Source organism: Pleurodeles waltl, chromosome 4_1 (genome assembly GCF_031143425.1).
Source record: "Pleurodeles waltl isolate 20211129_DDA chromosome 4_1, aPleWal1.hap1.20221129, whole genome shotgun sequence".
Lineage (NCBI taxonomy): Eukaryota > Metazoa > Chordata > Amphibia > Caudata > Salamandridae > Pleurodeles > Pleurodeles waltl.
The window spans coordinates 587,504,564-587,527,504 of record NC_090442.1 but is presented as its reverse complement, the minus strand read 5'-3'; the positions used below and the strand labels follow the sequence as shown (position 1 = coordinate 587,527,504).

Sequence of the window (22,941 nt, the reverse complement as noted above, 5' to 3'; positions counted from 1 at the left end):
AGGAGTGTTCTTTTACCGTGATGGAAAAGAGATCTTACAAAGTTGTTCTCACTCTTTGTCAGCAAATCAGTATTAAAGTGGCCCCAAATGTTGGTACCATATAGGGCTGTAGCTTGTGATTTTAGCTTAAAGAGGTTAATAGCTGGAGTTATTGGTCTGGACGATGTTAACTGATATTTTTTTTAGATTGCTGAAGTTCTATGCTGGAGTACTCCCCTTCGTTTTTGAATGTGAAGGGCCCAAGATAGTTTACTATCTAACATAATACCCAAATACTCAAATCTGGTTACACGTTCAAGCTTCTTCTGCGGCAAATATAACATCCCTCCGAGTGACTTATGAGGTCTAATCACCATAAATGTGGTCTTGATGGTATTAATCTTATGACCCTTGTTTTCAAAATATAAATTGAATTTATCCAGTAGTTGCTGTAAGCCTCTAGATGTTTGTGATAACAAGAGAGTATCATCTGCAAATAAAAGTGCTGGGACTGGGGCCCCATTTAACTTTGGAGAGTTATTATTACATTCAAGCAAGGCCTAAATAACAACATTCACATAGAGGTAATAAAGAGTGGGAACAAGCACACAACCTTGTATCACTCCCCTGTGTATATGAGTGCGCTCAGTGAGTTCACCCTGTGGACGCAATGGACTTGAGCATAATTCTCATGATGTTATCTTATACGTTGACTGAAAAGAGTATTGGAAACTCCCAACTCCTTAAGCGAAGCTTGCAGTCAACTCCTAGGAACTAGGTCAAAGGCAGCCTCTAGGAAGGCAATGTATAGATGGCCGTCTCTCAGCTTTGTGTATTTCCAGAAACTGAGAATGAGCCTAAACACCTGGTCAATTGTGCTGACTCTTGATCTAAGTCCCGCCTGGTAAAGTGACAAAATCTTATTGGCTTCTATCCATTGTGAGAGATTATTCATAATCTGCCTTGCATAGACCTTCTGTAGCGTTTCCAGGAGGCTAACTGGTGTACAATTCCCCGGGCTGTATGGATCTCCTTTTTTTATATGTGGGAATTATCTCAGCAACTTTCTAGGTGTCTGGTATCTTGTCTCCTAAAGCTATGGAGTGACACAACAGATTAACACATGGGCCCCACACTGTTAAATCGTGTCACAATAAATCCCTTGGAATTTCATCAGGCCCAAGGGCCTTGCAAAATTGAATAGCCTGAATGGGTAATTTTGTCTCTCCTCACGGCAGAAATATGGTTCTGATGACATGTCCCTTGTTGATTGACATCAAACATCATTAGGATTAACTGTGAAGAGTGGATGATCATCCTCAATGCCTTGTGAATAAAGATTAGCAAAGTATTCCACCCACTCATTCGGATTCAGGTAACATTCTATCTGCGAGTCTGAATCCTTGCTCCCATGTGCTACGATTTTCCAAAAAGTTCTATTATCTCCAGACATTGCTGCTTCAACTAAGTCCAGCCAATCTGAATGGGTCCCAGTTATGCTTGACTACAACCAGTGCTCTCTTGTACTGTGACTTATTTTTTGCCCTAGTACATTCTTTCGTAAACCATGGATTACTCAAGTTATTTTTTGTTGGGGGTGCAGTTAGCTTTCTTACAGGTGCTTTATTTAGACAAGCTTGTTAGGTGTCAGCCAGGTTATGATGTATTTCAACTATGGGAATATCAGTAACAGGAAGACCAATATGGGAGTGAGAGCCATGGTGTACGCACCGTAGTATTTTGCAATATCAAAGGCCACTTTATTGACCTGCAATTGTCCTTACCATTGGTGTTAGTGCAGGGGGAGCAACAGTGGCACCCAAAACTTCGATCAACGACTCTGACAAGGTTAAATGAAGTGGGTAGTGATCACTATCTTCTCTATAACCTATCATGACATCAAGCATCTTGTCCCACACAGTAATCCCAATCAAGAAATAGTTGATTTTTGATATGGTTGCACCTCGCTTAACAGTGGGAAGACCTAACTTATCTGAGTTGGATCTAACATTACAGGCCCTCAAGCCATTTGCAACAAGAAGTAATCATCTTCCATAATGGTATGAGAAAAACCATTACATTAACTGTAAGAAACTGTAGTTTCCCAATGGCAAAACCAATAATGGAATATTAAGATTTAAAACAATAAGGACTTGGATTTATCCCAGCAATGTGGTCAGGTAATCAGTAAATGGAGCTGTGATAGCAAATTACCTCCACAATCTGTCACTTTCCACTCTGTTCTGATCTCTGTTTGCCGGGTGTGCAGAAAGTTTACACCAGCAAAGGAGAGCTTGTCATTCACCCTTTTGCCAAGCAGCACCCAGGGAGTGATGGGGATCTCTTGCTAGTTTCCCAGGAAAGATGCCCTCAATCCAACACCAACAATGTAATCTGATGAAGCTGCACAAGCCAGGTAATTCATGTTGTTTCTTACAAGGTCTTGACATAGGTCTCACATAGGCACCTGGTCTTATCCATGCCTTTAAAAATTCCTCCAGGCTGTATGTAAAGAGAGTTGAGCCATTACAACCCATTGCTGAACTGTTCGATCTTGCAACTGGCTGTTTGGCAGGCCAGTGCAGACCACAATACAGTGTAAAGACCATAATAAGCTGACAGCTTGCCTAATATAGCCTCCATGCTTCATATGTATTAGGAATGTTGCTATGTTACTGCAAATTGCTAGGTAATGATTATACACATAACTGAATCTGTTACTTGGTAGCTTAAAGGACAAGGGGGGTTAGATGGGTCATACCAAATCAAAATAACTTTAATATATGGCACATAAAACTGTAAAAATGCTTTAAAAAAGCATGAGATTTACTGCTTTACTTTTTAATTTTGATACAAAAGTACACACATTGAAAGAAGTACACATAAAGACTTAAACAACGTCTAGCTTTGTGACCACAACACTCATGACACAAACCAAAGTTATCCTTGAATCTTCTTTGTTCATCCTATGGTAATGTGGGCTGAGAACAAGACTTTCCTATTGATTTTTAAACAACTGGAAAACCAATATAAATAAAATAAATGAGAATGTAAGGTCGAAACCAAGTTGATTCAAATCATAAAATATACTACCACCACCAATGAAAATTTGGGAACAATAATGAAGAAATGTTGAGAAAAATATGTACTGTTTTCAACTAATCATCAATGTGACTAGCTGTCAATACAAATGTCAATGGGAAACCATGCAGGTCTAAGTAAAATGCTGGCAAAGTCAGAAAAGCTTCTAACTGAACACATAGATCATTTTAGTAAAAACAGGCTGAAATCTTATGCCAGTGGAAAAAGATGTATCGGTCACAGAAAAAACTTGAAGGCACCACTCACATGGTGACCAAACATAATTTTAAAGGGAAAGACACCTGTTTATATCTGTGCATAATCTCTTTATGCAAGTGATAGGCAGGGTACGGAGTGTGCTATGTTTTCTGGATTTTTGTCCTGAACACAGTCAAGGGTTTTCTAGACACCCTAGTACTAACAACTTCATGAGTGTGCCGACCTGAGACGGAAAGTCAATGGGACTGCAACCACCCCAATACTCGCTGAGAAGCATATATCTATGAAGTGCTTCAGGTATCAATCTATCCTATGAGACGTCAGATGAATATTTAGTGGAACACAACCCCTTTTTTATTATGGCAATATATGCTCAAGAACACTAGGAAACAATGGATACAATTTAATGTTTTAGTTTTTAAATTAAAACCTTATCATAGTGCACAAAATATGAACAGTAGCTATAATGATTACAAACAGTACTTTTCCAACAAAGTCACTAAGAATGTGTTAGAAATTAGGTCTCTAGTTGTCAGGGATATGCACCCTGTCCAAGTAGGGACTACAATCCTAGACAGGGTAAGTCAGTTACACGCTCTAAATGAACCAGTGCTCACCCTCTGGTAGCTTGGCACAAAGAAGTAAGGCTTAACTTAAGAGGCAATGTTTGAAGAAATATCTTGGATGGATATTTTGTAGATATCAAGAGTCCCCTGCGTTGCTGTTGAGCTGTGTAAAGGGGTCCCTTGTCGTCATCGAGCTCCACTGAAGTCAATGCAATGCAACATTGTTGAGCCCCGACGAGCATAGTAATCGAGCCGCACAGTCTGTGGATCCGATGTCGTCAAGCAGCCTCCGTGTTGGCATGGCAGGGGGCTGTGGCATAATTTCTCATGTATTTGAGGCAATGCATTGTTTTTTCAGGAATTGGCTGCAGAACCCACTTCTGAGGCTCAGGACTGAAGGGGGGTACCTCAGGCAAGGGTAGTACCCCTAGATGGCAGAGTCTAGCTGCACCAGGAGAGTTGCAGGAAGTCTTTGGTGTCCCTGAGACTGCAGGAGAACAGGAGGCAAGTCAACTAACTTCTGTGGAGAAGTGTGGCTCAATGGTTAGAGCGGCAAACCCTGAAGCAGAGATCTGGCTCAAGACCAGGGTTCAAGTCCCGCTTCGGCAGGTCTTGGGCTCAATTCCCCTTGACCAGATAATTCTCGCCTCAGTGCCTAATCTAATTCATGGGTCCCACTCTGCAACTCTGGGCAATAGCTTGCTTAATCTCCACAACGGCCCCAACAGCGCTTGGATGCCTGGCTTCACCCTGGGGGTGCTCAGGAGTGGGCGCCTCACAGGGAAAAGCCAGGAGGGGTTCCATAGCGGTATGAGTACAGCGCCTTGAGACCCTAACGGGTGAGTAGTGCGCTATACAAGTGCTAATTTACATTTACATTTACATTGGAGAATCTTGGGTTCAAGGATGTAGAGAGCAGGTCCAGTCCCTCTCACTTCAGGCCAGAAGCAGCAGGCCAACACAGTAAAGCAAGTAGCAAAGTGGCAGTCCATCCTATAGCACATAGCAAGCAGTAGACCAACACAGCAATGCAGTTGCAGTGTGGCAGTCCCTTCTGGCAGTACAGCAGTTCTTCCTCCTGGGGGAATCTTATTGGTTCCAATAGAGTTCTGCTTTGTTGGGGTTCGGGGTTCAGTACTTATACCCAAATGTGTCTTTGAAGTGGGGGAAAACTTCAAAGAGGCCTTTGAATATCACAAGGTTTCTGCCCTTCCTTTCCTGGCTCCAGACACTCAACAAGGGGTTTTGCAGCCCTTTATGTGAGGAGAAACACAGCCATATTCAGGTCAATCATGTCCTCCCTCCCACATAGCCCATGGAGACCCATCATCCTGATGATGGGCCATCAGGATGCCAATGTTACACCACAGCTCCCTTTATGTGTGTCTGTCTAGCGGTAATGCACAAATCCCATATGTCATCCACCCAGATGTGTATTCAGAGACAGGCAGATGCACAGAATGGTTAAAGTAAGAAGATGCCAACTTTCTAAAAGTCACATTTTCAGAATTACAATTTAAAATTCAACTTCACCATAAGCCATGATTTTAACTTACGAGTCCAGAGACAGCAAACTCCACATATCTATCTTTTCTCAAATGGAAATTACACTTAAAAGATGTTTTAAGGCAGTCCAAATTTTAACCTATGGGTCAGATAGTTCTTCACTACCTGGACATGTTACATTTAAAAGTGCATGTCCGACCTTTTACACGTACTGCACCCTACACTTGGGCCTTATCAGGGCCTATCCTTAGGGGTAACTTCTATGTAGTAAAAAGGCAGGTTTGTGCCTGGCAGGTGGGTACACTACCCAGGTCGAAATGGCAGTTTAAACTGCACACACACAGGCTCTGTAGGGGCAGGCCTGAGACATGTTTACAGGGCTACTGTAGTGGGTGGCACAGTCAGTGCTCTAGGCCCCATAGTCGCATTTAATTTACAGGCCCTGGGCACCTATAGTGTCGTTTACTAGGGACTTACAAGTATATTAATATGCCAATTGTGAACAAGTCAATACTACCATGTTTAGAGGACAGAGCATCTGCACTTAAGCACTGGTCAGCAGTGGTAAAGTACACAGAATCCTTAAGCCAGCAAAGATGTAGTCTGAAAAACAGGAGATCAGAGGGCAAAAAGTCAGAGGAAACCATGCCAATGATGCCAGGACTAACAGAGTGTGAATTGAAAACAGTATTGTGGCACTAGATGTAATATAAGCTCAGAAGTCTAACAATGTGATAGAGTGCCCCCATCACTGACAGTGGCATCAGGAAAGACTGCAACGCCTAGCATTCCATTGCCATGGCTGTCAGACACGAATGAGCCATTGGATTATTTATTCCACTGCAGGTATAGGCTGCCTTCTGCTTCTATCTTCTTCTGGACATCTGGCTTCTACTCTCAGACTTTGCTTGTGCAACAATATTGGTGCTTGCGGCAACTGCTGATCAGAATCAGTAAAATGATTCACTATGATGCAGTCTACCACAAAACCACAGCTAACATGGAGAGATGAGGGTGAAGGAAGGTAAATCCAGAAAGCAATACTGCTACAAGAAAACGAAGCATAAGATCCAAGCCAAAATAGTAAAATGCATTAACTAAAGCCATTAAAATCTTGGGGAAAAAAAAAATGGAGCTAAATGAAAAAAATAAGTTAACCTTTTCCAATGAAAGTCATTGGGGGCAACTGCTAACAAGAAATTCAATGTAAATGTAAAGGAAACATTGGAAAGTCAGAAAAAATGCTAAATGATATTAGGAGTCCTTTAGTGCAGGAATGTAAGTTTTTGACCTTTGGACTTACTTGAAATATCCGAGTTCAATCCTCTCAGGTGACTGGCATCTCACGCCTCTAACTGGTGCTGTCTTGAAGAAGTCAGATAGGTGTAGCTGAAGACAGCTTTTATGAGACTTGATAAAGAGGCAAACACTTCAGTTGGAGCAAGCGGTCTCTGGTACCCAAGGAGGTGCGTGAGGTTGCCAGACACACTTTACAACTTCCAAAGGTCCTGAGTCCCTTCAATGCATGTTTGGTATAGACTGAAACTGTATGCGGAGCTCTCAGTGGAAATGCTTTGTGAGATGGAAAGGTTATAAGCATGTCAAAGAGTCAGTGATGCCTGGCAAAGTATCTGTCAAGTGAGACCAGAGCTTTGTTGCAGATAAACTCAACAGACAAAACACCAGTCTTGGGAGTTAGCAGATTTTGATTCCAGAAATCCATTCCTGTAATCTAAGAGGGGAAGTACACTCAGGAAATGTTCATACTGTTCAAGTTAGGATCAAGCCACATAAACGGCAATCATAAGCTACTATGTACATCTTGGCACTTTAGGCTCTCAACAGCAGGGAAAGGAGGCACAAACAGCAGACAACGTATCTGACTGAAGGTCAGTTGTAAACCAGGAAACTGTTATGGTAGGCAAGTTCTCTGACTGACTGGTGGCATGTGCGACACTTTGAGAGTTTGTGCCTAAAATGTTTATATCATTCTATTCTTTCTATCGTGCAGTCCAAAATGTTTGATAATTCATATGTGACCTGGACATAATGCCATCCTCGTCCTCTGGTTCCATCTGTTTTATGCTCTGTTTACCCCCTCTTTCTTTGGATTGAGCTGAGCATTCCTATACTCCTGTATGTGAAAGTTAACTAGGTATGTTCCTTTTGGGAAACAAGTAGCTGGTTCCGTGTGTCTCCATGCGCCCTCTAACTATTAACGGTTTTCATTCGTGCCTTAAATAATGTTTTTTGTTTCCTTGGGACTTTATTTGTTTAGCACCAGCCATTGACATTCATTCAGATTTTTGTTTTCCGTATTTAACTTGTATTTTCCTTACATCCACTAGCCTTTGGTGTAGTTTTGCAATCCCTTTTCCATGATGTTTGGGCGCTGATTAACCCATTCCATTTTCTCCAATTATTTTGATGCCAGTTTTTGATCTATCTTTCTTCTGATTCTGTGTAAATTTTAAGCAACTCAGTCTTTGGTTTTAGATTTTAGCTACTGAGTTGAGATTATTTTTCCATATTAATTTTACGTAGAATTCTCAATGAATTCCCAAAAAAAGATTTCAAGCTCTAAAAGCATTAGTGAATTCCCTCATCAGTTTGCAATCTTGGCTACAGACAGCTTTAGCCGTCTGTTTGCCAGACCTATTGTTCCCATAATACATACAGCTGGCTTTGTGTCAGCTCTTTGCTGATGATTAGATGGCTTTGTTGTCTACCGCGGTTGTTTTCTTTTCATTTTATGGCTTTCTTCCCTATTTTTAGGTCGAGCGCGCAAGCGCTCTGACCTGTTGAAATCTATCTGTGGGCTTTTAACCACTGCAAGCCCATGCCCATGACTATCACTCGTTCATGGGCTTGCCTTTCAAAAATCCTTTGTTATCATTGGTAAATGCATCACGTTGGTCCCTCCTTGGGGCAGTGTTGTTACCTCCTTGGCCATCTACCCCCGTTACATGGATAGCTGCAGGCGTCGCTGTGGGGGCTCAGGGGGATCGTCTCTGGTTACTCACGGGCTCGCAGTCACCTGGGGGTCCTCCCTGAGGTGTTGGTTTTCTGCAGGTCGAGCCAGGGGCGTCGGGTGCAGAGTGGGAAGTCTCATGCTTCCGGCGGGAAACGTGAAGTCTTTAAAGTTGCTTCTTTGTTGCAAAGAAGTTGCAGGTTTTTGAACAGGGCCGCTGTTCACCGGAGTTTCTAGGTCCTTGGGTGCAGGGCAGTCCTCTGAGGCTTCAGAGGTCGCTGGTCCCTGTTGAATGCGTCGCTGTTGCAGTTTTCTTCGAAGTGGGGAGACAGGCAGGTAGGGCTGGGGCCAAAGCAGTTGTCGTCTCCGTCTTCTCTGCAGGGCTTCAGGTCAGCAGTCCTTCTTGTTAAGGTTGCAGGAATCTAGTTATCTAGGTTCTGGGGAGCCCCTAAATACTGAATTTAGGGGTGTGTTTAGGTCTGGGAGGGCAGTAGCCCATGGCTAATGTCCTGGAGGGTGGCTACACCCTCTTTGTGCCTCCTCCCGATGGGGACGGGGGCGACATCCCTAATCCTATTGGGGGAATCCTCCACTCTCAAGATGGAGGATTTCTAAAAGCATGAATCACCTTAGCTCAGGACACCTTAGGGGCTGTCCTGACTGGTGGGTGGCTCCTCCTTGTTTTTCTAATTATCTCCTCCAGCCTTGCCGCCAAAAGTGGGGGTAGTGGCCGCAGGGGCGGGCATCTCCACTAGCTGGGATGCCCTGTGGTGCTGTAACAAAAGGGGAGACCCTTTGAGGCTCACCACCAGGTTTTACAGTTCCTGCAGGGGGAGGTAAGAAGCACCTCCACCCAGTACAGGCTTTGTTCCTGGCCATAGAGTGACAAAGGCACTCTCCCCATGTGGCCAGCAACATGTCTGGTGTGAGGCAGGCTGGCAGAAACTAGTCAGCCTACACTGGAAGTCGGGTTGGTATTCAGGGGGCACCTCTAAGGTGCCCTCTGGGTGTATGTTACAATAAATTGCACACTGGCATCAGTGTGCATTTATTGTGCTGAGAAGTTTGATACCAAACTTCCCAGTTTTCAGTGTAGCCATTATGGAACTGTGGAGTTCGTGTTTGACAAACTCGCAGACCATATACTCTTTTGGCTACCCTGCACTTACAATGCCTAAGGTTTTGCTTAGACACTGTAGGGGCATAGTGCTCATGCACCTATGCCCTCACCTGTGGTATAGTGCACCCTGCCTTAGGGCTGTAAGGCCTGCTAGAGGGGTGACTTACCTATGCCACAGGCAGTGTGAGGTTGGCATGGCACTCTGAGGGGTGTGCCATGTCGACTTAGTAATTTTCTCCCCACCAGCACACACAAGCTGTGAGGCAGTGTGCATGTGCTGATTGAGGGGTGCCCAGGGTGGCATAAGACATGCTGCAGCCTTTAGAGACCTTCCCTGGCATCAGGGCCCTTGGTACCAGTTACAAGGGACTTACCTGAGTGCCAGGGTTATGCCAATTGTGGAGACAAAGGTACAGTTTAGGGAAAGAACACTGGTGCTGGGGCCTGGTTAGCAGGGTCCCAGCACACTTGTACATCATAACTTAGCATCAGCAAAGGCAAAAGGTCAGGGGGTAACCATGCCAAGGAGGCATTTCCTTACAGCAGTGGTTTGCACCCTGTCCCAGTATGGTCCCTCACTTCAGTCAGGATAAGGAAGTCACACAGCTAAGATAACCCCGCTCACCCCGTTGGTAGCTTGGCAGGAGCAGTCAGGCTCACCTCCGAGGAAACTAAAAAACAAACAAACACACACACACACACACACACACACACACGCCCACACAGACACGCCCACACAGACACGCCCACACAGACACGCCCACACAGACACGCCCACACAGACACGCCCACACAGACACGCCCACACAGACACACACCACAAAAGTACTCAAAACCAGTTTGGAAAAAAGGCTAATATTCATCTGAGTAAAACAACACCATTGCAACACAAATCCAACATACACAAGCAAAGATACACATTTTTAAAGATTAAATCTAAAATAAAATAAAAAGTACTTAGAAACACAACAGCTCCAACCAGGGCTATCAGGACGTCGTTGACAGGGGGGCGTGGCTAGCGAGCCAGGATCACGGACGCGAACTGATCAAGCTCCGTGACTCATCCCAGTTTATCCAGCAATATGACAGCAGGGGGGACCGATGAGCGCCACGTACCCGGTGTCTTCCCGAGTGCCGATGGCTTTGATCGCGGCAGTGGGGGACGCCGCAACCGCTGCGTGAGTGGTATTGGCGCATGTGGGACCGCTAGTAGCGACCTTCCTGGAAAAGGCGTGGAGGGCAGACCTCGCACGAAAGGAACACCGACCTCAGATGTGTGCCCTACCAGAGTGCACTGATGCGTCCTGTGCCGGTTCTGGCCCCTGACGGCTGGGGGGGTCTGCTAGGGCCCTACAGACGAGATAAGTGTGGGGCGGCCCTGCACCCCCTGGGCGTCCTGCGGCGGTCCCTGGCACGGTCCCATGTGGCAGACACCTGTGCTAAGCGCCTATGTGGACGGTGCCGCGCAGGGCGGCGGGGCTGCTCGTGCTGCAGCACCATACCTCGCCTGATGCGCATGCAAGCGGGCCTGACTGATCCTTTTACCTCGAGATGGCGCTGGACCTTGCCAACAGCTGCGCCTGGGGGCAGCTTCTTATCGGCCTCCTGGGCACCTACTGTAACCTTGCGGGCCAGAGAACAGAAGCCTCGTGTTTGCTGGAAGACACCAGAACACACTACAACTTGTTGGTCGATCCCCCGAAGTGGCACGACCTACACTGACATTGCCCTATTCGGTGACACATTTGAGGTGAAAATCGTGGCTGCTCGTGCTGCCAGGCCCACTTGCTGAGCGGTGCGTGCAAGTGGGCCCCTACCCATCAAATCTGCTGAAACCAGACTTGTGCACTTGGTGACGCCCTGCAAAGACGCGAGTCAAGTTCTTGCCACAAATATGGCGGGAGCAGGCCGCCTCCGCTCTGGAGCCGGAGTTAAATCCTTGCTGGACAACTCGCCCCAAGACAGCTAAAAACTGGATGCCGTGCTGGTGGCGGTGGAGCGCATAGGCAATTCACTGGAACAAGCCCGTACATCCCTGGGGGCAAGATAGATAGGGTGACCAGTGACCTTACCCTGCTACATGCAGACCACTGCAAACTAGCGGACAGGACATGTACACTTGAGGGCCGCCTTGACGTGCTGGCTCCCACAACGCATCGACTGAAGTCTTCGCTACAGGATGCTCTGACCTGCATAGACGAGCTGGAGTGCCGTGCTGAGGATGCCGAGGGCCGCACCCGGCGGAACAACATTCAATTCATTGGCCTTCCGGAGGGCAGCGTCGCTGTCACCTATTCTGAGTCTTGGCTGTGGAGACTGGTACCGGGGGGCTCCCTGATGCCCTTCTCTTCGGTGGAGCGCGCGCACAGGGTTCTGGTCAGATCGCTGCCTCCGGGGAGCGGACCTCACCCCTTCATACTCCGTTTACTTCACTACGCAGACAGGGATATTATCCTCCGGGAGGTCAGGACATCACCCCCGATCAGAGTAGATAACGCCCAAGTCATGCTGTTTCCTGACTATACGTTGGCTGTGCAGAGAGAGCGCGCCTCATATTTGCCTTTAAAACGTAAACTCCAGGCCCTTAAACTTGCATGTTCTCTTCTATTCCCAGCCAAACTCCGTATAACAACTGAGACCAATTCCTACTTTTTCACTACACCAGAATCGGCGTGGGAATGGCTGGAGTCCACTGGCCGTGTCAGTGGACGCGATCAGGAAATGAGCCCGCCATCAACACGGGATCACCGCGCACGCGGAAGACGCGGCCGCAGAACACGCACTGCCACCCCGGGTAAAGTAAAGCACATCCCTGACCTGGAGCAGATGATACAGGAGCGACGGGGTGCACTGCAGTCAGCAGCAGCAATTAATGTACTCCTGGTTGTTTCGGAAGCAGAAACTGAACTCTCACAAACCAACAGTGAGGAACCTTCCTCTCTTGAACATTTTTCTGGGATGGGGTCCCCGACGCACTTGGGGGTGACACCCCGGACGGCGGATGACTTTTATACCGTCTATGCTCCATCGGTGTATCCGGAGAGGATCTTTCCTCCAAAAGGCTCTACCCCTCAACAACAGTGTTCATTGTGCCCGGGAGTGGGTCCTGTGTTGCCTGCTCCGTGCGCTGATGGTGACTTTGACTATTATGGAGCAGTTCCTGGTGCGTTGAGACACCGGCAAGAGCCCCCCCATAGAACGACTAATGCCTCTACATGCTCTCGTATTCCCCATGAGTCAAATTCCATTGGTACCCCCCAACCCATGTTTTCCGGGGTGCCCGCTATACTCCACAGCCGCCTCCAAGTTACCTGGCCCACCCCACCCCACTCTCCTTCTAGGGGAGAATTGTTGTATATATTTGTTTTGTTGACCTTACGGGTTATTTGGTTTGGGCGGATACCGGTTGTCCCTCTGCTCTAATGGCATTTTGTTTATTAGTATTGAAATGGAGTCTGAACCTTCCTAGCCTGCCAGTCTACTGGAACCCTGCTATTATCCACTTGGCCTTACATGCACGATGCACACAGTTGATTAATTGCTACTACTGTCATGACCCACCATGAACACACACATTGCACTTACATGAAATGTGCACGGCATACACACACCCGCACGCAGATATTCCATATATTCCTATCTAAAAAGACACTCAGTACACATAGCTTTCTTACAGGTAACACATTTAGCGCAACCTGAAGTGTCTCAACTGCAGCGACGATGGAGGGAACAGTTATACGCAACAGGTTACTCCTCCTATGCCAGAGGTGCTTTGGTTTGGATCAGGCCAGGCCTCCCCTTTGTGGCAGAGGACCAAATTGTTGATGAACCGGGGCGCTATGCCTTGGTACGCAGGCGACTTGCGGGCCGAGCCTTGGTGCTGGGCTCCATATACACACTGAACTTGGATCAGGCCTCCTTTCTCCGCTCCCTGTCCAATCAACTATCGGGATGGAGTGATTATCCTTGGTTATTGGGGGGGGGACTTCAATTGTGTATTGGACCCTGACTTAGATGGATCTTTTCTTCCATTACCTGCGGCGCCCACAGTGGTTGCTGCATGAGTGTTGAACACCAGGATTAGAACTGGCACCTCCTAGACATATGGCGCCATTGTAACACCACTGACAAAGTCTATTCATATTACTCTGCCCCCCATTGCCTGCATGTGCGTCTTGACAGTTTACTATGTACAGATAATTTTTACCCTGCAGTATTGAACATCGACTACTTGGGTCACACACACTCAGATCACAACCCACAGCTCATGCGTCTAGGGTGGGATACCTCTCCCTCAAGTTTTCCCACCTGGAGGCTCCGGCCTGAACTCCTGGAGGACACAGCGTTCAGAGCGTCATTAGATAGGGCGATTCCCGAATACTTCGAACATAACAAAAGGTACGGCGTCCTCCGGTCTGATCGAGTGTGATGCATTTAAGGTCTTTGTTAGAGGCCATTGCATTGGAACACAATGAAACCTCTGCTGTTCTATTGAAAGTGATCTCACGCGGGTCGAACAGACATTGCTACACCTAGAGCAGGAGGCCACTCAAAACCCCACAGGGACGACAGGACTGTTATCTGCCCGAGCTGAGCATCTATCCCTTTTGGAGCGGCTACACTGCTTAAATTATGCTGCTCATTCGGCGTGCACTCACACCTCTGCCGACAAGTCGGGCAGACTTTTAGCCTGGCTGTCCCGGTGCGAACGAGACCGGGGCCCGGTTACGGAAATCTGCTCACTGACTGGGAGGATGCTCCATACTCCCACAGAGATTCATTCTGAATTCACACAATACTATATGGCACTCTACAGTTCAGCTGCATCGCTGAACCACCAGGCCTGCGAGGATTTCTTCCCCTCAATCACCTTGCCCCGTCTGAGGGGTTCCCACCGCGAGGCACTGGAGAAGCCGCTGGAGCTCTCTGAAATTCAGGGCAGCATTCATGATCTATCAACAGGTAGAACTCCTGGCCCGGATGGCCTTCCGGCTGACTTTTATAAGACCTTCTCTTTGACCCTTGCACCTCATCTCCTCTGTTTATATGAGTAATCTATACAGGGAGGGGCCCTATCGGTGTCGCAGAATGAGACACTGCTGGTTTCACTGCCTAAGCCAGGCAAGGACCCATCAGAACTTGGCTCCTATAGACCGTTGCCGATGCTCAACACAGACTATAAAATACTGGCCAAAATACTGGCGACGTGTCTAGCCCCCATGGTCTCAGACCTGGTCCAAAATGGATATGTGCCCGCACGGGACACTTCACATAATATCAGGCTCTTATTCCATGTTACGCGATACTCGACAAGTGACTGGCCACTGGCGGGATGCTTGGTTCTTGATCTGTAAAAGGCTTTTGATTCCCTGAAATGTCTGTACTTTTTCGAAGTTCTGCAACGGTTTGGCTTTGGTCAATGTTTCTTACATATGGTTAAGTTGCTATACACTGCCCCCACAGTCCGGGTCAAGATGGGTGGGAGCATTTCGGAACCAGTTGAGGTGCGCAGAGGCACGAGGCATGGTTGCCCCCTCCCCCGTTGTTGTTCTCCCTCACGATGGAGCCATTGGCTGTGGAACTACTCGACCAGGGTCCCCACTAAAGTGTTGCGCTTGGTGACGGTATACATACCGTATCACTCTCTGCTGACGACCTCCTGTTGTACTTCAGGGACATCACCAATGTCCCGCCGGTGGTTGGGGTTATGTTTTATTGCAGCGTTTTGCAACTCTCTCTACGCGTTAACTGGGCAAAATCATGCCTCTTCCCCTTCGACCCAGATCTTCCGAACCCGCGGTTGCGCCTTGCTGGCATAGATGTCCCTTGGCAGACGCACACGTTCAGATATTTGGGCATTCACATATATCACCAGAAGGAGGACCTGCAGGACGGGAATCTTGGGAAGGCAATGGCGTCCATCTGCTCCCAAATGACCTTTTGGCAGACGCTGCCACTGTCGGTTGCAGGCATGGTTGCACCTTTGAAAATGATTGTGCTACTGCAACTTTAATACTATTTCTCCAATCTCCCACACTATATCCCGGCTAGCTTCTTTAGAGAACTGGAACTTCAGCTGTGCAAATTCATTTGGAACAAGGGACGCTGCAGAGTAGCACTTAAAAAACTCTATCTACCCCTGGAACGGGGCGGCCTCTCCGTGCCAAACCTAGAACATTATTATTTGGCCTCGCAACTCCAGTGGGTATCCCGATGGTTGGCGGGACTCCATCTTTCCGATACGGCAACTACCTCTTCCACCCACTCACGCATTTACCACTGCCTAGGGAGCTCCTCCTTAATGTGGCACACCGCTGCTACCGCAGATGCCCACAACACACGAGGGATACAGTTCCGTTTGCCCCGGCCATGGCACTGCTGGGTACGTCTTGCGGCCCTGAAGCCACCTCCAACATTGAACTCCAGGAGTGGTACGCTGTAGAATTACACACACTGGGCGATCTGTAAAGCGATGGCAAACTGATTCCGTTTTGTACCCTGGCTGCAGAAGCGGGCCTTCCAGCGGGGCAGTTTCTGTTATATAATTCCTTAGTGAGGTCACTGTCAAGCAGATGAGGGGACCGATCGACTGCTGCTGCAACTCATTTGCTAATACAATACATGTAGGTAATGGGGCAGGGCAAACATTTGATCAAGTGTTTCATAGACGCACTTCGGACTCATACACAACATGATTATGTAGTGCTATGTACTGCCTGGGAGGGGGATTCTAGGACACCCCTCACAGACACACAATTGAAATCTGTCCTGTCTAGCCACACAACAATCCCCTGCAACTCCAGATTTTGACTTATACAATTTTACATTATTCACAGGGCATATCTTACACCAACCCGCATTAACAGATATTTCCTTCGATGTGATGCAGCCTGCCCCCGTTGCAATTATTTGAACGCAGATATCCTACACATGTTGTGGTCTTGTCCCCTTTTGCACAGTTTCTGGGGAGCTATTATTGCTTGTCTATCAGCATGCACATCGCGCACACTGTCACCTACATGGAAAAGCTGCGTGTTGGGCCTATTTTCTAGAGGCCCGCACCACAGGGCTACCACACGATTCATGGTCCTGGGGTTTATACAGCCAAGCGGCTGATCACCCGGAGATGGAAGGCTGCTGAAGCGCCGACTGTGTCGGCATGGAGGCGCTCCTTTTTGACTTGGGCAGAGGCTGAGGGGGTGGCCCTGGGGCAGGAGGATGTACTTGGTCTGCGTAGGTACCCTCTCTCAGCAAGTTGAGATGAGATGCTGACAACCTTGTGTGCCCCGGAGATAGACTCTGGCCTAGTTGAGACAACTGAATTACTCACAGTCACCTAGTGATCATGAGCCACAGGTGATATCCTGCCAATGTAGCTGGTATACTCCTCAATTGCTGCACTTTAATACCCAAAAGATAGGTTTACCCAGCGATGATGTGATATATTTGGACACAAGTTGGTTGTTGCATGGGCAGATATTTCTGTACGCTATTCGGGGAATTCCTAACAGGTGGAGGCATTGAAGCAATTATACCAGACTCATAACTGTATTGTACTCCTTTGTTGTTCCATGTTACTGTTTTACTTATTACTATCTTAGAATCTGCACTTGTGCACAAACAAATGGCTACTTTTACTGTCACTCAATGAAATGGCAGGGTGATCAGACAAACAGTGATATGTATTTGGACATGAAAGACTATCCGTCCACTATGCAAACCGCTGGCATCGCAGCCTCTATAGACATTAATAGATATAAGCTATGATACACATCTCCGGGTAACCGATGTGCCAACCGTATGCGTCGGTGGCCATCGAGAGTGCCCTTGCTGACAAGATATACGAGCTCACAAAAAGTATAACTGTTGCAATTTTCTGTTATGTCAGACACGAGAATTGTATTGATTTGTCATGTTAATAACAATAACAATAAACAATAAAAAAAAGATAAAAAAAAGAATAAAATCAGGACGTCGTTGACGGAGTAGTTCCCAACAGTCTAACGCCACTAGCAAGGGAGTTTGGGCCGGTTGTGGAGTCGCACAGATCCCAGGTGCAGTACCTTTGGTAAAAATTGAAACAAAGACATTGCATGGAGCCAGGGAGGTGGCGCGTCGCTGGAGCCATTGCGGCATTAGATCCTTACTGCTACCTGGGAGGTGAAAAGTCAGCTCTTTACTGCAAGGCAGGGGTGGTGAGGTGTCGGTTCCTTATGGTTGCAGGGGAGGTGATGCGGCATCGGTAGCGAGGAATTGGTTCCTTACGATCCCAAGGGGTCAATAAATCTAGCAGGTCAAGACATGAGGAGTCAACTTTGCGGTGTTGCGATCACACCATGGGGCCACAGGTGTTACGTGGAGTCGGGTATCCCGGATGCTGGGGACACAGTACTCAGGACTCACAATGAGGCAGGACTTCAGAGGCGTGGCAGCGGGCCTGCGGCGTTGGTCACAGACGTTGCACTCAGCGTGGACCACGACTCCGGGTACAGGCAGCAGTGCGAATTCAGACACAGGCGCTGGTTCCGAAGTCACTCTGGAGTTGCACTTGGTTTCTTCTTGGTTGCACCGGAACTCACTCCCAAGGGCCCAGGGACTGGATTTTGCACATTTTGGCGAGTCGGGACTCTCAGCAACAGAGCCCCGGTGTTGGCAGACAAAGTCTTTGATGTCCCTGAGACTTAACAGGAAGCACGCTCAGTTCAAGCCGTTGGAGAACCTTGAAAAACAGTATGTAGAAAGCAAAGTCCAGTCCTTTCTGTCCCAGGACAGAAACAGCAAGCAGCAGTCTAGCAAAGCAAAGCAACGGGAAGAGTGGCAGTCCCTCATATGGCATCTAGCTCTTCTTCCTAGCAGAATGTCCTCAGTCTAGAAGTGTTCTGGAGTTGTGGTCTCAGAGGTGCACAACTTAAACTCATTTCTGCCATTGAAGAGGGAAACTTTAAAGGAAAGTCTTTGTAGTGCACAAGGCCCTGACTTTCCTGTCCTGACACCAGGCACACTCCAGGGGGTTGGAGACTTATTAGTGTAAGGACAGGCACAGCCCTATTCAAGTGCCAGCTCCTCCACCACTCTAGCCCAGGAAGACCCATCAGGGTATGCAGGGCACACCCAGCTCCCTTTGAGACACTGTCTAGAGTGAATTCAAAAACACCTCAACTGTCACCCTGACCCACACACGTATTCCAGAGGCACAGAATGGTTAAATAAGAAAATGCCCACTTTCTGAAAGTGGCATTTTCAAACTTAAAATATGAAAACCACCTTTCACAAAAGATGTATCTTTAAATTGTGAATTCAGAGACCGCAAACTCCACATCCGTATCTGCTCCCAATGGGATATTACACCGGAGAGATATTTCCAGGCAATACCCATGTTAACCTATGAGAGAGACAGGCTGTGCAACAGTGAAAAACAAATGTAGCAGTATTTCACTGTCAGGACATTTAAAACACACCAGTACATGTGCTACCTTTTAAATGCACTACCCCTTCCCAATGGGGCTGCCTTGGGCCTACCTTAGGGGTGACTTACATGTAGTAAAAGGGAAGGTTTGAGCCTGGCAAATAGGTGACCCTGCCAGGTCGAACTGGCAGTATATTTGCCCACACAGACACTGCCCTGGCAGGTCTGAGACATGTTTACAGGGCTATTCAGGTGGGTAGCATGAATCAGGGCTGCAGGCCCACTGGTATAATTTGATTTACAGACCCTGGGCACATGTAGTGCACTTTGCTAGGGACTTCCTGGTAAACCAAATATGCCAATCATGGGTAGATCAATTACCAATACAATTTTAGACACTGAGCACTTGCATTTCAGCACTGGTCAGCAGTGGTAAACTGCCCAGACTCCTAAAGCCAGCAAAAACCAAGTTCAGCACAGGATCAAAACTGGAGGTCAGAAGCCAAAAAGACTTAGGAAACCACATCAAGAAGTGACAGAGCTAATACTCCCAAAAGTAAGTATTGAACTGCATTACTTTTCCTGTTCATCAAATCTTAACTGAGGTTCAGATTAAAACTACCAAAGAAAATAAAATCTAAAAAAAATTACATAAATGTTTTGGTAAACAAGAAAATACGGAATTGCTTTGCCTTTATCAGGCCAATTTTGATGTCAAGTGAAAGGGGTGGCGTCCAAGGCCCATTGGTGAACAATGTGATCCAACAGTTTGGGAGAATGAAGAGGGAGGAGAGACAATGAAAAGAAATAGAGGCGCTTACTGGTGGAGTTACAAACTTTAAAGTGATAGCGAGGGAAGGAAAGATGACCTTGTGGAAGCAAACAACCCACCTCTCTTACTTTACTGGAGAAAGTAAAAGGCATGAAAATATCACAAAATATCGGGCATATCGCTACATGGATTTCAAGGTGAGAAAATATGTAGTCACCACTGTATGCAACAAGACGGTGGATGGAATGATATTAGCAGCCCAACTAAAATGAATTGACACTTCTCTCACTGCACTCTGGGAGTTCAGAGGCTGAACAGGCTACTTTTCTTTGCAGATATTAATCAGAAAAGGTTACCTGTGCTCCATAAACACGCTGCATAGCCTGCAGTAATTGGTTTGTATATTCTGTTAGGGTTCCTGCATCTTCTTCAAACACACTAAGCAAGGAGCGAGTCTGCAAAACAAGAAAACAAATAAGCACTGATCATTTACAGAAAAAAAGTAATTCCTTTTTGAAAATATATAAAATACATTTGAATTGCAGACTGGAAACAATGCTTGTTTACAAAAAGAAGAGTTTCTTACTTCATATAGTTCAGTGTTTTTCAAACTTGTTAATGTCGAACCTCCCAGTGGGGAAAAAAACCCATCATCGGGCCCCCCCTCAGAATGTTTCACAATATTCTATTAAGTTGTCAATGTTTAAATATGTCTATACTTTTTTAAACATTGCAGTTAAGTTCTGTTACCTTTTTAAAAATGCAATACATTATTTTCTGCTTTAAATAAAGCACAGTTATCTCAGTAATGCTTCTTTTGGCAAGAACCTACTTCTTCTCCCCTCCCCCCCACCTACCCCACAGGATCACTTGATGTCCCCCTAGTTTGCTAGTTTGAAGACCCCTAATATAGATTGAATGTTGTGCTTTTTCTCCATAATAATAACTCTTGCAACTTTTTGATAGCAGTGCTCTAGAACTTTAGTAATCGTTTTTTAGAATTTTTAATATGTGGCTGTAATAAAGTGCGCCTTTTGGCATGGTTAGCCTCCCTCCACACACATTTTGCCTGATATCTGATGCTAACTAGACTGTGTGCTGGAATACTGCTAACCAGGCCCGAGCACCTGTGTTCTTTCCCAAAACTGTACCATTGCTTCCACAATTGCTAAACCCCTGGCACACGGCTAAGTCCCTTGTCAAAATGTACCAGTGGTACCTAGGGCCCTGTGATCAGAAAGGGTCCCTAACGGCTTTATGCATTATGCCACCCCAAGGGACCCCTCACCAAACACAAGCACACTCCCATTGCAGCTTGTGTGTGCTGGCAGGGAGAAAAAGGTAACGTCGACTTGACATCCCTCTCTGGGTGCCATGCCCACAAACCACTGCCTGTGGCATAGGTAAGTCACCACTCTCGCAGGTCTTACAGCCCTAAGGAAGGGTTCACTATACCACAGGTGAGGGTATAGCTGCATGAGCAATATGCCCCTACAGTGTCTAAGTCCATTTCTTGACACTGCAAGTGCAGTGTGGCCATATTGAGAGCATGGGCTGCAAGTCTGTCATTACGAACTCCACAGCTCCATGATGGCTTCACTGAAGACTGGGGAGGTTGGTATCAAACTTCTCAGCTCAATAAACCCATACGGATGCCAGTGTTGGATGTATTGAAAAATGCACACAGAGGGCATTTAAGAGATGCCCCCCTGTATTTCACCCAACCCTTTAGTGTAAGGCTGACCGTTCAGTGCCAGTCTGCTACTAACAGACAAGTTTCTGACTCCTTGGATGACAGCCTTTGTGCTCTCTGTGGTCAGGAACAAAGCCTGCTATGGGTGGGGGTACTTCACACCTCCCACTGCAGGAACTGCAACACTTGGTGGTGAGCCTCAGACTCCTGTCGTGTGTTACATGGCCCCAGGGCACTCCAGCTAGTAGAAGATGCCCAGACCAAGCCCCACTTTTGGCAGCAGATCCCAAAGGAAAATGAGTTAAGACCAGGAGGTGTGCCCACCCCAGCCAAGACCACCCCTAGGGTGCCCAGAGCGGAGGTGAATCCCTCCTGGCAAAATTCTCCATCTTGCTTTGCAGGGTATTAGCCAACAGAGTTAGGAATGTGCCTCCCCCCCCAAAGAAAGTGGGCACAGAAAGGGTGTAGCCACCGTCAGGGACAGTAGCCATTGGCTACTGCCCTCTGACCCATGTAGCGCCCCTATATCTAGTGTTTAGGGGCACCCATGAAGCTTGTTCTTCAGATTACTGGCGACCTGACTAGAAAAAGAAGGACCGAAGAGTCCCACCAGCAGAGAAAACTCCAGACAATAGCTAACTTGGCCCCATCCCTATGGGCAAGTCTGCAGCTTCAAGACTCCTTCTACATGAAGACAACTCATCCTGCAACACCAGCGACCTCTACAAACCTTCAGAGGACTGCCTCCCTACCCAAGGACAAGATCTCCAGAGCACAGCAGCCCTGTCCACAAAGAAACCTTCAAGAAGGACTCCAGAACTGCCCCGGATCTGCAAGTCCTGCCTACTCTGCCCCTGACGCCCACGGCCCAAGTCCAGGTGGCCCACCGGTCCAGAGAAGGTCCCCAGGCAATTCTGACCTCAAGCACACCCTGGGCTGTGCCCTTCTGACCAACACAACTACAGCCTAAATCCAGAAGTGACCGGATCCAGTGAAGATTTCCCCGATACCTAAAAGGTATCCTTGCACCCACAGCCCCCTGGTATTGGGGAACCCAACTGACGGTCCAGCAATGTCCAGGGGTTCTCTACTTAACTGTCTAGCAGTTGGTTTTCTTCAGTTGACTTCCTGGACAACGCCTGCAGCTTCTTTGTGACCCCAGGGTTCCCTCGTTTTAAAGCATTAGGCGTCCAACACTGTTTGCAACCTGCATCCAGCCGCCCCTGTGCCACTGAGGGTGTGTGTTGGGTGCCGATCTGTGCCCCCATCCCCACCGGTACTGATCTAAGCCCCACAGGTCTGTGCCCTCAAGTTGCGGGTACTTACCAGCAAGCTGTTTCTTTCTAAGTGCCCCCTGTCTCCATAGGATTCCATTGGGCGCCCAACACCAACTTTGACCCCTGCACCTGGGTTGCCCCGTGTTGCTGGTGGTGCACCCTTGGTGTCTTCCCAAACTTTGCCCTATGGGCTCCTTAACCCCCAAAGACTGGGACTGTAAGTCAAGTACTTAACTGCAAATTGTGTTGTTACTTTTCCTCCTGTAGGGTTGCACTGCTTTCAATGAGAAATTGCAGTGTGTCCACTTTTGAAACTGAAAAATATTACTTACCTGTAAACTGTTTTACCTG

General features: G+C 47.3%; 1 protein-coding gene across 2 annotated transcripts in view; it reads right to left on the bottom strand.

The window, feature by feature from the left end:
- The window catches only part of APPL2 (adaptor protein, phosphotyrosine interacting with PH domain and leucine zipper 2), a 512,959-nt gene that overhangs the window by 407,936 nt on the left and 82,082 nt on the right, over positions 1–22,941 (bottom strand). For both annotated transcript variants that reach the window (XM_069228970.1, XM_069228971.1), the window contains exon 2: positions 19,977–20,075. In XM_069228970.1, coding sequence (XP_069085071.1) covers positions 19,977–20,075 — 99 coding nt within the window. The remainder of the gene's footprint in view (positions 1–19,976; positions 20,076–22,941) is intronic.